The 15,615-nt window shown below is 41.9% G+C and overlaps 1 protein-coding gene across 1 annotated transcript; it reads left to right on the forward strand.

Moving 5' to 3' along the window:
* Positions 1 to 206: 206 nt before the first annotated feature.
* ireb2 (iron-responsive element binding protein 2) lies at positions 207 to 13,904 on the forward strand. The gene is made up of 22 exons (XM_015038602.1): positions 207 to 311; positions 4,410 to 4,493; positions 4,575 to 4,740; positions 4,845 to 4,982; positions 5,071 to 5,313; positions 5,901 to 5,970; positions 6,082 to 6,265; positions 6,346 to 6,485; positions 6,584 to 6,755; positions 7,175 to 7,275; positions 8,087 to 8,203; positions 8,284 to 8,443; positions 8,606 to 8,741; positions 9,138 to 9,222; positions 9,299 to 9,455; positions 10,429 to 10,553; positions 10,628 to 10,732; positions 10,825 to 10,967; positions 11,346 to 11,493; positions 11,617 to 11,739; positions 12,228 to 12,413; positions 12,494 to 13,904. Exons 1-22 carry the CDS (start codon positions 287 to 289, stop codon positions 12,653 to 12,655), a joined length of 2,970 nt encoding a protein of 989 aa, XP_014894088.1. The 5' UTR covers positions 207 to 286; the 3' UTR covers positions 12,656 to 13,904.
* The last annotated feature ends 1,711 nt before the right edge of the window (positions 13,905 to 15,615 follow it).

The following is a 15,615-nucleotide window of genomic DNA, read 5'->3' on the forward strand; positions in this document are numbered from 1 at the left end:
GATAGTATTTTGGCATTATTACCTAATAATAATAATTATAATAAGATAGTATCTCAACTCTCACCTTTAACAAATCCTGTTGTATTTCTGAAAAACATGGGTTTTATTATATCCAGATAGTTTCTAAAAAAAATTTATGTTTATTCTACTACAAATTTCTGGTTGGGCGTGACCGGGGAGCTCTGTACTCTGATTGGTTACATTACTGTTTGCTATTTTGTAATTGGTCAGCCCTGCGTTGGTTGTGCAGTGTGAGAAGGGGCCCTTGTTGATTTCAGGAGTCATCATGGCGCTCAATGCGACAATTAAAGGTAAAACGAGTCTTTTACGAACCTTCTACGGACAACTATGAGTGGCCACAGCGCGTAAACTAACCGAAAAAAACCGTTCTGAAACGGACTCTTCGCTCGTAGGAGAACTTCGGCCTGTTTCACGTGAACGTTATATAAATGGCCCCGACAGAGAAGCTAGCACGTAGCTAACGCGATAACACAGATATGACAGCTAGTATGGTAAAAAGGAAAATGCTAAAGGCGAAACCCGTTGGTGTCTTTCTTGATGCCTTTGCCACGACTTTTACCTAAATGTCTTCTGCTTGTGTTTTGTTTTATAACTAAGCTGGTTCTTGTTATCTCTAGAAGAGGTTAAGCCGGTAGTTCGATAAGTGCTCTGCGCAAGTGTGCTTTACGATAAGAGGCTATGTTAGCAGCTCGCACCTAGGCTAGCTCTGCACCTTTCTTCCTCACCCTGTCATTATGAAAACATGCTAAGATGTTCTAATGAAAACCTGGGACACAACACTTTTACCTTGGCCGTTTACAGTCATTACATAATTTATGAAGAGACTGGGTTTAGTGTTATAATATTTGCTGGGGGAAAAAATCGGCCTTTCAAACCAGAGCCAGTGAAAAACTCAAAATTTTAATATATTTAACAACAAGCAAAAGGTTTATGTAAAAAAAAGTCCCTGCTTTATCAATGTTTGTATCTCATATACATTATTACTCAATTCTTAATTTTACTGCTTTACAGTATTACCTATTATAACACTATTAACGCGCAAACTAATACATAATTACACACCTGTATACATATTGTGGTGCTGCTACCTAGATACGGTTATACAATTTTTGTTTTTACTCTATTACCGTAGCATCTGTATTTATATCTATGTTGGTAATAACACATAAGATTCAACAGTGAATGGTTATATGCAGAATATTTATATTGTTTCTATGTGGTAAATATGTAGAGTCCATACCTGGCTTCACTGTGTGGCATTCAGGGTTCCTACAAAGGAAACAAATAGGAAATTTGATTTATATATTTTCTGAAGATCTGAAGTTCCAAACTTTACCTCATATACAACTGTCTAAATATTATCCAACCATCTCCTCTTACTGACAGGAATATGAATGATTTGTTTTCAATTCTTTACCATTGTAGAAATATCTGCCATACAAATATAGTTAAGTCTTGTTAAAATACCTCAATATTAAATCAAATTTAGTCTGAAAAGTATGTGATTTTGTCATGGAAACTGAGTAGGAAACTATTTTACTTTGTTTTGCCTTTTCACTCTTGCATCTACTGAAGCGTGAGACTAATCTGGTTCTACTGTGTTTATTCTTTTTCTTGTTGCTGCTCTGTAGCCAGTATCCATCAATTGGTTTTATCTGTGACGACCTCTTTTTGCATAGAGTCGTTTTATAGCCGGTGAACATACCTGCAAGGCAGTATTTTGTAAAAATCCACAATACTGTATGTGTGACAGGAAATTTTAATGTTAAATCAGGCTGTCGCATAGAGAGAAACTAAACATAAAAAGATGAAGATTGTTTATGAACTATTGTTGAGAATAATAATTTTCTCAGGTGACGGTAGGGTCTCTTTTAATTAACAGAATAGAAGAAGTATTTTCTTCTATTCTAACAGTAATCATGTTTCATTTAACGGGGGAAATTAAGCTTTTTTGTTTTTACATCTCTTTTCTAATCTTACGTATGAGATTTTTAAAGTTAGATACAGTAATTTTGAGTAAACTGTTTGTAGTTTAAAACATGATCTAACAAAAGCAACAAATATTACTATGTCTGCTAAACTTGTTCTGTATTGATTATTGCACACCTAATAATGTAATCCATACCATGTATGATTAGTGGTGGCATCTGCTCCGGTAGCCAGCAGTCAGCTGCTCGACTGACATTGCTCTCCAACTGTGGTTTTTATGACACATCAATAGGGCCGGACTAAAACTTTTTTGTACTTTTTTTAAAAATATAAGAATTAAGTCATAATATTACTAGAGTAAAGTCATAGTGTTATGCGAATGAAGTCAGAATGTTAACATGTTTTAAAGTTCTGCTACTGACAATAATTTGAGGCTGACGTCTTAAAATATGACATATAGCTCAACAGAAATTTAAACATTCTCCATTTTGTTTGCATGGGAGTTGTCATAACATTAATACTTGAATCCACTGATATTATGGCTTTATTCTGAATAATATACTTTTTTTCTCATAACACCTTTTTTTCTGGTATTATTATGACTTAATTCTTCTCGTTTCGTACAATTTATTTTTTGCAGTAATGCAACTCCGTCATAACCAACTCCTTAAAACCTCTGCTTAACTTGATACAGTAAACCAGCCTTTACCTTTGTCAATACGTCATGCTGCAACGCCACCATATTGTTGAGTCTGTTTTCAGGAAATGCTGCAGAGATAAGGAATCCCCCCAGTGTGTTCGTCCCTCCTGCTCATTATCTCCTTTGCAGAAATGTGGCTCCCGTCTGTTTACATTTCTGAACAATAACATGAAAACCTCCGTACGTGCTTCTGTGTTTGAGTCAGTAAGCTTTTAAAATCTTAAACGGCACAAAGCAGACAGTGTTGTTGCTGTGTTGCTTCTTGACGAAAGGTCTCATCCGTGTATTGTGTGATCTGACAATAGATGTGGTAAAGTTGAGGAAGATGAGAGATGAACTTACAGTTTGATGCTCTGAATGCTTTAGACGGTTGGTCTTAAAGGGGCAGTATTAGCTTTGCATCAAGTTATAATGTTGCATGATGTCACCATCAAAAACATACCTGGAGCGTTGCTTTGATTCTTTCATTCATATTTGAGAAATCTTTTAATCTCCATGGCAACCATTCAGTTGTGCAAACAGCCTGGAGGGATTTCGCTTTCCCTTCGAGTCGCAGCTCCACCTCTGAGCTGCAGTTCCCGAGTTTCCGCCTCACAGAGCAGCCAGAGCAGCAACTCCCCCACTCAGCTCCTTCAGACTAGCCAGCAGCAATTAGCACACCTGAGCTCATTATAGGAGCTTCTTCTCAGTGTAACACTGGTAAAAATGTTGTTGAAGGTTTAATAGAGGAGCTATGTTATGTTGACTTCCTGAAGGCAGAGTTTCAGAAAGAGCAGGAGTTTTAAAGATACAGGGGTCCAATTTCAAGGCGTTACATAAATTAATAACAGGGTTTCCCCCAGAAAACCTGCTAAGCCTGGTGTTGGAGGCCTTGGGACAGTCCACCAGTGGCACACCATGTTTTGTGTTAAAAAATGAAGTTACAAAAATTCAGAGGTGCATGAGCAGGTGACGGCAGTCCAACAAGTCAACTTTAAACCATCTTATCCTGTCTTTACTGTCAATGTTTTTGGTGTATAAAAAAAACTAATTTAAAATAAACAAATGACACTTAGCCTCGTGGGGGAGCAAGTAAAGCCTGGTGGCCCGCCAGGCTTATAATACACTAGGGAAAGCCCTGAATAAAATTCCTTTTAAGTCACAGTTGGTATAAATATAGCATTTTTTTTTATAACAACTGAAGGTAACTTTGTTTCTTGACTATGCCATAAAATGGTAGTAGGTGTCTGGTTAACATATTACTGCCCCTTTAAATTAATCAAAGATGGCCTCAAACAAATTAATCACAGGTCTCAAATTTTGTCGTGGCAGAACTATTTATTCCTATATATTCTATGCAGTATTTTTTTCACGGGACTTTTCTGTCAGGCAGAAGTTTGAGTCACGTGGAGCCATCTTCATACACTGTGACCTATGAGGTAACAAGCTGCTAATAGCTAGCTTGTGTCTTTTGTTTGTAAGTGTAAATTTATCACCAGTTGACTGGGCGACGTTCGTCTTTGCAACATGACATCACAACCATCTGCAATAACTCTGAAGAATCTTTCTTTTATACATTTCTATACAGGCCTTAAATTTTATTCATAATGGTCTTAAAATGCCCTAAATTTGAGTTGGTGAAACCTGCAGGAACACTGTTACTGCTGTCATATGATTCTTTGTTTAAAAAAAGAATTTAAAAGAGTTTCAGTGATATTTTTTAATGACTAGAAGACATTAAATGTTCTTTTTGGTCTGAGCATTAACTTGTCCTCCTCAGAGCACCCGTACGCCCATCTGATCGACACGTTACCAGATGGTATCAAGTTCTACAACCCACGTAAATTAGGCGACCCGAGATACGGTGAGTTCACCGCCGCGCCGTATCGGTCGTAACGTCGGCCGTAGCCCCTGGTGAGTCAACTCTTTATTTTGTGACACTCAGACAAACTGCCGCTGTCCATCCGGATCTTGCTGGAGGCGGCGATTCGCAACTGTGACGGTTTCTACACGAAAGAGGAGGATGTGCAGAACATCTTGGACTGGCAGCAGCAGCAGGAAAAGGCAGCGGTGCCGTTCTCCCCGGCTCGAGTCCTTCTGCAGGACTTCACGTGAGTTTACTCACTTTTTAATTCCTCAGCTGTGAAGAAAGCGATTGTTGGGAACAAAAAAAAAAACAAAAAACTTTTTCTTTGTTGTTGTTGTTCTGTATCAGTGGTATTCCTGCTATGGTGGACCTGGCAGCTATGAGAGACGCTGTGGCCAAACACGGCGTCGACCCCGACCTAGTCAACCCGAAATGCCCCACGGACCTCATCGTAGACCACTCGCTACAAATCGATTACAGCAAATGGTTTGTTGAATAACTGAAAAGAAATCCCACCTTTGTTTGCTTACGTCGGTCTTTATTTCCTTTTAAACGTCGATCCTTGTCATACCAGCGCCATACAGAACGCTCCCAACCCGGGTGGAGGCGACAGCTCCAACCAGAGCCAGCCTCCTCCTCCTCGGTCCACAGCGGCCCGGCCTCCGTCCAGAGGCGGCTCCCACTGCGGGGGCCAGCGGGGCTCCTGCAGCAAGGCCGCCTGCAGCGACCCCCCCGCCTCGTCGGGCCGTCCTACCTCTGTCCAGCAGATCGAAAACACTCCCCTGCTCTGCCCCTTCCACCTGCAGCCCGTTTCTGAGTACGTCTTCATCAGTCAGAGGGTTTGACTGGTTCAGTCTGTGTAACAATGGGACTAGATTCAAAGAGCTTGCAGAAGTACTCGTGACCTTTGAACTAGGGCTGAAATGATTCATTCGATTAATTGCGATTAATTGATTATTGAAATAGTCATCAACAAATTTAGTAAATAATTGTTAAGTAGAGAATACAGACTCAAAAAAAGGCCAATTGCTGAAAGAACAACTCAGCTCTGCTCTGTTGAGGCTACATCCAAAACACTGTGTGTGTGTGTGTGTGTGTGTGTGTGCGTGCGTGCGTGTGTGTGCGTGCGCGTGTGTGTGTGTGTCAGAAAACAGACACTTGTTCATAACCCTAAACACACCACCCACTAAAATACTTGCAGAATTGCAGCAACAGTGAAAATATGAGAACAAGATTATCCTAAATTAGGCATTAGAGAGGATTCCTGTTATTCATTTTGATGTGGGAAAGTTCAAAGGTCGTGCACATGTTAAGCATACTGGCAAGGTGATGTAGATGTTATTGTTTTTCTCAGTGTTTTCCGTTTTGGAGCTCATTGTGGATTTTACTTAATCTTTTCTGCAGAGTGGAAACGGCTTTGAAGAACCAGGAAATGGAACTGCAGCGAAACAAAGAGAGGCTTCATTTTTTTAAGGTATCAAAACATCGCTTGTGTTTGGATTTTCCCGTAGAGAAGATAAAATGAATGTTCATTTGGACAAGACTCTTCGTTGAGCACCGACGTTTCTCCTCGTCTGCCCGACAGTGGTGTTCGAAGGCTTTTAAAAATGTGAACGTGGTTCCTCCGGACGTCGGCGCCGTCCACCAGGTGAACCTGGAGTATCTGTCCAGGGTGGTGCAGGTCAGCGACGGACTGATCTATCCCGACAGCGTGGTGGGCACCGACTCCCACACCACCATGATCAACGGCCTGGGAATCCTGGGATGGGGTACGGCCTCTTCTCACCAACGCTTCTCAGCTTTTTGTTTAGACCGCATCATTAGTAACTGGCTTCACGATTTCCTTCAGGCGTCGGAGGAATCGAGTCTGAAGCAGTGATGCTGGGCCAACCGGTGTCGCTGACCCTACCTCAGGTGATGGGCTGCAAACTGGTGGGCTCCATCAACCCGCTGGCCACCTCCATCGACATCGTCCTCGGCATCACAAAGGTTCCTTTTTAGGATCGTTCAACCAGAAAAGCTTTAATTCTTCCAGATAACAACGCTCTGAGCTTCGGGTTTATCTCTCTGGTCTTTTGTTTTCTCAGCACTTGCGGCAGGCGGGAATCTCTGGGAAGTTTGTGGAGTTTTTTGGACCAGGTGTCTCCCAGTTGTCGGCGCCTGACCGGACCACCATCGCCAATATGTGTCCAGAATACAACGCCACCGTCAGCTTCTTCCCCGTCGACCACGTAACACTCAAGCACTTTAAAAAGACAAGTGAGTAAAACGAGGAGCAATTAAAGTGGACATATCAGGCTTTTAATGTTGTCCTTTTCATATTTAAATCATTCACTTGGGGTTTATTTAAATTGGAACTGCATTGCTTGCTGAAGTGCGTTTGAGAGCAACTTGTTTTAGTACCGTCTCTTTAAATGCAAATGAGGCACTTCATGCCCCGCCCCCTCCAGGTCAGAGTGTTACACTTTATCTGTTCAGCTATTTTTGTAGCTTAACAGCAGAAATCCATTTATCTACCGCTGCAGAAACATTTTATTCTAAAATTAATTAAAAGACGGCAACGATATTATAACATAAACTACAAGTCGTGCACAACAAAATGTATTTGAGCTAAAAATGTGGATTTTGTGTGAAATGTCCCGTTTTTTTCTGTAATGTATTTTAATTCATCCTTCCAGATTTCACTGACAAAAAGCTTGAATTACTGGAGTCCTACATGAAGGCTGTAAATCTTTTCCGAAGCTATGAAGAATCCTCAGAAGATCCTCAGTTCTCAGAGGTAATTTCACATCAGATTACAAAAAGGGAAAAGGAGCAGTCAGCCTGTGTGACACTTTATTTCCTCTGTTCTGTGAGCAGCTAAAGACTTTAGCAAAGGCCTGTTGAGGACCAAAAATAGTGAAAATTGGAATTAAAAATGTATTTGCTTAATGAAAAGTTGCCAATTTTGAAAAAACTCCAGTGTTTTGTTAAAAAGCTTTGGCGCTAGGATGAGGTGGTTTTTCAGCTCCATTAAAATTAGTGTATTTCACAGAACTGCAATGGAAACGCTTCTGTCACGTCACACGAGTCACATGATCAGCAGCTGTATGTCACTACTGATGGAAAAGTCGAAGAAAATGACAGGAAGCAGTAGAAGGAGGACGGCGCGGCGTGTTTAACTATGAACAAACGTTTTCATTTTAATTGTTTCTTAATGAAAACACTGCAATTGGAATTTCTTTTTTCAACGTTAGTAGAATATGGACTAATGTTGAAAAAACGTGACATAACAAACGTTTTGGACATGTTTGTTATAGTGACTGCCTGCTACTGCTTGATGCTTTTTATTAAAAATCTTAATTCGACTTAGTGAGAAACATTATGTTGGGTTTTCATTATCTTTAAACCATTTCCTTTAAATTTAATAGAAATTAACTCTTAATATATTACACTGTAATTTTCGAATTGAATTAACTTTTAAAATTGTATTCTAATTTAGATGAGCTGTCTTCCTTTGTGCTCGACTCTCTGTCAACTTAAATGCGTTGTCTGAAGCGTTTTAGAAGACGTATCAATGAGCTCCGCTGAAGCTAGCGATGTTTGTGCAGGTGATCGAGATCAACCTGAGCTCCATGGTTCCCCACGTAAGCGGACCCAAAAGACCCCAAGACAGAGTGGCCATCAGCAGCATGAAGGACGACTTCCAGAGCTGCCTCAACGAGAAGGTGACCTGGATGGGAGTACTTATTGATGCCTCCTGTTGCTAGGCAGCAGAGCTTCCCAGTAACTTCTCCTCTTGTCCCAGGTGGGATTTAAAGGCTTCCACATCGCCAAGGAGAAGCAGGACGTCCGCATCCCCTTCCTGCACGGCGGTCAGGAGTATCAGCTGGCGCACGGCTCCGTGGTCATCGCCGCCGTCATCAGCTGCACCAACAACTGCAACCCGTCTGTCATGCTCACCGCAGGTATGCCAAAGTTTAAATTCAGACGTGAACTGTTTAGTCTTCTCAGCAAAGTTTAGCTCAGCTTCAAGGCGATGGGAGCTGGAGACAACACAGATAGCGTGAGAACACTTTTCGTGAAGGTCGCAGCTCGGCTTCGCTCACTCTGTTCCTCGCCGTCGACAGGCCTGATGGCCAAGAAGGCCGTGGAAGCCGGGCTCGTCGTCAAGCCCTACATCCGGACCAGCCTGGCTCCTGGAAGTGGGATGGTCACCCACTACCTCAACGCCAGTGGAGTCCTGCCTTACTTCAACCAGCTGGGGTGAGCAGCTTTTACGCACTGACAGCGCAGGAAATGACATCAGCAGGTTTCAGTTACATATTTACACTTTACATCTCAGAGAGAAGGTTTTAGCCTCGAGCTGGTTAAATAAAACTCATGTAATAATTCAATCACCTAAACATAAAAATTTAAAATAAGAAAACAAAGATAAAACTCTTTTTTTTAAAGGATGGATCCATTTTCTTCTATGGGATGTCAAGTTTATTTATTTTGCTCACTTCAGTAACAGAGAACTTTAAAGTGCTTTAAACCATAAAAACATCATCCAGTCAAATACCATCATTAATATCATCAATTACACATCGAATATATTGATTAACATTAAAGTTACTATGAATCAAAGTTGCATAAATAATGGCTGTGATCATGTGACAGGTTTGAGGTCATAGGTTATGGCTGCGCCACCTGCGTGGGGAACACGGCGCCACTACCAGAAGCCGTAGTCGACGCCATCAAAAAGGTAACTCCCCCCACCGCTGCCACGCCGCTCTCCGTCTGCCCTCACTCAGACTCTACGCCGCTGTCCATCGTTTCAGGGGGACCTGGTGGCCTGCGGTGTGTTGTCTGGCAACAGGCACTTCGAAGGCCGGCTGTGTGACTGCGTGCGCGCCAACTATCTGGCCTCCCCTCCCTTGGTGGTGGCGTACGCCATCGCAGGCACAGTGGGAATCGACTTTGAGAAAGAGCCTCTAGGTGAGACGAGCGCCGCCCGCAGCTCCATTAAGCTGTTTGTCTAGAAGCTGGAGATCAGCCGGGGATTTGAGGAATTTGGTCGGATTACAGTCAGTGAGCAGGAAGGGATTCAGCGTCTTGTTTAGTCACCTCTCAACTGCCGACGAAGTAAAAATAAAAAATCACTTATCTTCAGCAATCTGATTGTATTTTAATCTAAACGTTTAATTTGCTCTGCATAGATGCTTTGGAAAAGTTCTGGAATTATTTAGTCATTTTTAGAAGTATTTCTTTGCTTCTGTTTTTTTTTTTTTTTTTACACAGATGAAACTAAAATGAAACATTTTAGTCTAAAAGCTGGAAGTAGATTATAGAGCACTGCATTCTGGGTAAATACAACCCAAACAAATGCATGTGTCTCGTGCTAGCAGGAGACATGTCTTGTGGACTTTAGCCAAAGACAAAAGAGAAATCCTACAACAGCCAAAATCTGACACTACTCCATTTTTGTTTACATTTTGCAAAGAAGAAGTTTGCACTTGCGTCTTCTTCTGAGGTTTTTGTGTTGTTTCCTCCACAGACGAGGGAGCTGGACAGGTTTGTCAATTAGTTCGGTTTGTTTGACACAGTGCTGTGTGAAAGCGAACCACTGAAAACGTAACAAATGTTGCAATTTTGATCCCCAATCAAACCAAGAAAGCGTTTGGTCGGCTCAGTATTTAAAGTGCTGCAGGAAAGCTTCAATCACCAGATCCTCGTCCCTCTCTGGTGCTTCTTGGGAGCAGGTGAAGTTGTTCCAGAAATGTTTGGATCTTCATCCAATCTGATTGAGTCTGAACAATTTAGCAAAGAAAAAATGACCTAAAAAAGTATCAAAATGTGAAAAAGGATATGATTTTTTTCTTCTTCTTCAAGCCTTGTGTTCACTCTGCTTTCCCTCGGAAAGCTCTTGAAAATACAGCTTGATTTTCAGCTTATGTTTCAAATTGAACAGGCTGGACTTCGGAGGGTAAGGAAGTGTATCTTCGTGACATTTGGCCATCCAGAGAGGAAGTCCAACAGACCGAGGAGGACACGGTCATCTCTGCCATCTTTAAGGACCTCAGGAGGAGGTTGGAGGTCAGAACCCGTTCTGTTGTTGTTGAATAAATCCTGCTGCGCATGCAAACCGTGACACTTTTGTTCTCCTTCAGAAAGGGAACACGTTTTGGAACAAGATTGAATGTCCAGACTCGGTGGTTTTCCCCTGGGATCACAAGTCCACGTATATCCGCTCGCCACCGTTCTTCAGCAAACTCGTAAGTACCTCCATCAGAGCCGGCGCTTATTCCTGCATCGCAGCAACCGTCGCCTTCTCACCTCTTCTCTTTTATCGTTTTTTTCATCCCAGAGTAAAGATATTCCTCCGCCCCAGTCGATAGAAAACGCTCACGCCTTACTGTTCCTCGGAGACAAAGTGACCACGGATCACATCTCACCAGCCGGCAGCATTTCCAGAGTCAGCGCCGCCGCCAAGTACCTGCAGAGCAAACGGTCGGTGTCAGACCAGCTGATGGGCTGGTTTCTCTGGACAATAAATGGTCCCAGAAGTTGTTTTGAGAGCATTTTCTATGTAATGGTAGAAGATGAATAAACTTTAAATTCTTATAAACATTTAACATTTTAAATATCCAAAACAAATAAAACAATAGAAAACAACTAATAAAAAGAATTAAAAATTGCTTTTTAATAAACAATGATCTTTAAGCTTAAGACAGGGAAAACAGGCAAAAGTGTCAGTGCGTAGTTCGCACTTAGCATCAAATGTTAGCAGCGTGTCATTGATATATTGCTAATTGTGACAGGCAGCTTTTCATTCACCAAGTCGCTTCAAATGAACTGAACTCTAACGTTGTGTCTCCTCGGCTCCAGGCTGACGCCACGGGAGTTTAACTCGTACGGCGCTCGCCGAGGGAATGACGCGGTGATGACGAGAGGAACCTTTGCCAGCATCAAGCTCCACAATCGGTTCATCGGCAAGCCAGGCCCAAAGACTCTGCACATTCCCTCCGGCCAGACTGTGAGTGGAAACCTAACCATTCTAGTCCATGTAAACGTTGAGTGCTGGTTGATTCAGCCTGAGTCCAGTTTCAATTGTTCTCCGTGTGTGTGTGTGTGTGTGTGTGTGTGTGTGTGCGTGCAGCTGGATGTGTTTGAGGCAGCTGATCGCTATCAGAGAGACGGCACACCCCTCATCATCCTGGCAGGAAAAGACTACGGCTCTGGAAACTCCAGGGACTGGGTAGCTAAGGGACCGTACCTGCTGGTAAATCACACACGTGGACACACACACACACACACACGCACGCGCACACACACATATGTTTGTGTGGCTATATTTGTGGGGACTTTCCATTGACTTCTACATCCTAAACCCTTATCCTTATCCTAACCCTAACCAAAACTCAATTCACACTGTAGTCCTAAATCTGACCCCTGACCCAAAAACAGTGTTTCTCCTTGTGGGGACCAGGCTTCTGTCCCCACAAGGAGCAGTGTGTCCCCACAACATAGTGTCAGGAAAATGGTCCCCACAAGGTATTACAAACAAACGCACACACACTTATAGTCATACTTTAACATTACACACCATGAATGTTGATTGTATATTATTGAAATTACATTAAAATAATTTGTGAACATCCATTTTCTAATTGGATTTAGTCTACCTCAAGAGTCCACCTTGTTTGACTCCGAGGTGGACTTTGACTGGGCCATTCTAACAAATGATTAATTTTTTTTTTTTTTCTCTAGGGCGTCCGCGCCGTCATCGCCGAGAGCTTCGAGAAGCTCCACAAGAGCCAGCTGGTGGGGATGGGCATAATGCCGCTGCAGTTTGTGTCGGGGCAAAACGCTGACACGCTGGAGCTGAGTGGGAAGGAGCGCTTCAGCGTGGCGCTGCCGGAGAGCCTGCGGCCGCGGCAACAGCTCACCGTCAGGGTAAGGCATCTGAGCCGCATCTGCGTCTCTGGGAATCTCCACAGTTCACTGATTTCCTTTTGTGTTTTTTTTCCCTCCAGACCAGCAAAGGGACGTCGTTCAGCGTCACGGCGCTGTTCGACTCCGAGGTGGACGTTATCTTTTTCCAACACGGGGGGCTTCTGAGGTTCGTCGCTCGGACTGTGGTGGAAAACGGACCGGCCGCCGCCGCCGCCGGCGAACAGCGGCTGACTTCAGTCTGAATCCTCTGCCGGTTCTCGGTCTCGTCCGCTTCTACGTCCTCAGACTTTTGGAACGTCCGTTTTTTTGTTTTTGTTCATTTTTTTTTTTTTTTAAGCCTGTAGCGGGAGCGTCTTTTAAGTTAATACACAAACGTCAGCATTTCTGCTCACAAGTATAAACCCAAGAAGAAGAAGAAGAAACGACGGCGTTCACCGTGTGTGGAGACTGTACTGCCTGTAAACGTGGTCGTCTTGTGTTTCGTTGCTGGAGAACTCTGGAGGTTTTTCATTTGACTGTTCTGTAGCCAACACCGCTTTGGAAAGCTAAGATGGAGCACTTCATCGCAACCTGATTTTTTCCCCCCAATATCAGAATTCTGCATGATTTTTTTTTTCCGTCGGAGCAGAATCGTCTCTTGTGCTGGTGATGTTTCTTTAATTGGGTGTTTTCCAGAAAATAACAGTTTTGTGATGAAATCAATTGTGTGTTAATACTCTTCACCTGTACAATGCCGGTCAGAAGTTTGGCTTTTTATTTTTATGGTGGGTCAACAATACAACATACAACCAGCGATTTTATTTTTCAAAACAATAATTCACCGTTTTCTCTACCGTCCAATTGGTCAAACGTGTACATGCACGCTAAAATATATCTATATACACCCACTAATATTTTGTCAAATGTCTTTTTGTAAAGTTTTCTTCGTTGTAGTCTGGCAGTCATTCTGACTGCATCGTCTTTCCAGAAATGCTGATAAATTTTAAGCATCACCCACAAATGTTCAACAGGATGGACATCCGGTCCAATCAGTATTGCTAATGTACTTTGACCAATCCAGAACCAGTTCTGATGTGAGCTTGTTGTTGCAGAACTTTATCTTCAACTTTCATCCATTTGACTCAAACCGTTATCAAATCTGCATGGATCAGAGAAACTCTTTATGGTCAGATTGGTCTCTTTGGTCTTAATGACAAGACTTATGTATGGTAGTGGAGGCATCATGCTGTGGAAATGGTGCATTGTATACTTGGAGGAAAAGAAAAAAACATCCAAATTCAATTTAAATATTTTTGCCCTGCAAAAACATACAAACTCTCAGCACACTTGAGATTAGACTAAATTAGTTTCAAAGTAATAATTCAGCAAAATATGAGCTAAATAAGTAAATAATTCTTTGTTCATTTTAAATAGTACAAGTTCCACTGGTATATTTGTTTCACTTGCAGTAAAGACATTTTACCCATGTTCTAAGTGGAACTATTGCTTTTTTTAAAGTCAGTATTAAGGAATTATTTACTTAAAACAAGCTCCTATTTCTTGCTGAAAAGTTCCTTGTAATTTAGTTTTGTCTTATTTCAAGCGTACAAAGATATTTGCACTAGAAACTGGACCAAAAAATGTTTTGTGTTTTAATGCAGGGGTGTCCAAAGTGTGGCTCGGGGGCCATTTGTGGGTGTTGTAATGATTTTGATCGATCCCTGACGCAAGTAAAAGCAACAATGGTAGAAATGAATTAATGAAAGATCATCCTGACGTCCATGTCCATAAACTTGATCAGGAGCTAACTGATCTGATCCGCTTACTCCGCGGCCGCAGGTACCAGTCTCACCAAAATCTCCCAATCATCATCAAATCTCCCAAATCCCACACTATTCATTAAAAGTCTCGCTTTAAGAACATTTTCCTCGCCATAATGACTGATTTGGCTCCGGGTGTAATTACAGCTTTTTGTCTCGTTTCTGCGTCCTTCGTGACGTAGAACGACCTCATTCGGTAAACATCACTTTAACCTCTTTGTCAGAGGGGTTTTTTTTTTATGGAAAACAACAGATTTTCAGCACTGATTTAAGGATTTAAAGGGGGTGCGTGGCGCTCCGGACTGACACATGTCACAGTTAATGCCGCCGTTTGTGTTGCTGATTATTTCCACAGTGGTGCGTCATCGTGCGATTTAATGAGCGGTCTGAAACTTGGACATGCTTTCTTTTCATCACCAGCTGCCAGAATGATTCATGTTTTCTTTGTTGTTGTTTTGGTGCCTCGTGAAGACATTTTAAACGCATTTATCTCCCCGTTTTGTATAACGGGAAGTGTAGCTCATCGTCTGTTTCCGGTTTGCCGCCTGGTTCCGAGCGAGTTGCTTAAATCGCAGGATGAAATGTTCCGGGGGCGAGGGCAGTGAACCGCCTCACAGCACGTCTTGATGTAAATAATTTTTAATAAATGGCAAAGATGACACGCTTAATTGTCTCTGAGCAGTGCTGTTGTGGAGTCTCTTTGTTTATGACCTTTTAATTGAGCATTTATTTGGCATGCAACCGTTTTCGTCTTTTTACATTAGTTAGAATGACTCAAAGTATTTCTAAATGTCAAAATAATGAGAATTTTTTTATTTATTTCAATTTTTAAATTAAAATATTTACACACATTTCCGCTCTATTTGTTTGCATTTGCAAAAGAATCTGCTTAGGACTCGTCTCACTCTCGTAAGACTTTTTGTTTCAGGGTTGATGCACACATTTTGTGGCAAAGCACTCATCTCTTGCACACAGAACTTGGACACCATATTGACATTATCTGAGTTTCCCCAAATTGCTCGAAGGCATTTAGTACTGGTGTGTAAATGTCCCAAGTTTTTTTTTTATTCAGATGTCTTCAAAAACATATTAAAGTGGGGAAATTTTATTCTGATTTGTCCGTGGGATTTTTAAAAGTTTATTTTTATACAGTGTTTGTGAATATCTGGTTTCACCTGTATTTGGTGTTTACAACTTATTAGCTCATAAGACAATCTGAATATTTAACAGCACCCCTATTAAAAAGACTTTTTCATTTTAATAATTCATACAAAAAGTAGAGCAAACAAAAAACAACTACAGGGTATAATAACCAGCAGTCAGTTTTAGGAGGCTAGGTCATAGACATAATATAAGGATAGACGCCTCATGGACCGCTCTCGCCTATTGTCGCCGACGAGATT

The sequence above is a fragment of the Poecilia latipinna genome, unplaced genomic scaffold (genome assembly GCF_001443285.1).
Source record: "Poecilia latipinna isolate Pla-1442-1.1 unplaced genomic scaffold, P_latipinna-1.0 Scaffold447, whole genome shotgun sequence".
Classification (NCBI taxonomy): Eukaryota; Metazoa; Chordata; class Actinopteri; order Cyprinodontiformes; family Poeciliidae; genus Poecilia; species Poecilia latipinna.

Excerpts from the sequence above, each read along its gene's own strand:
- ireb2 (XM_015038602.1), top strand. The coding sequence starts at position 287 with ATGGCGCTCAATGCGACAATTAAAG. Across the intron at positions 4,983-5,070 it reads CAAATCGATTACAGCAAATG|CGCCATACAGAACGCTCCCA; the intron begins GTTTGTTGAATA and ends TTGTCATACCAG. Across the intron at positions 8,742-9,137 it reads CCTTACTTCAACCAGCTGGG|GTTTGAGGTCATAGGTTATG; the intron begins GTGAGCAGCTTT and ends ATCATGTGACAG.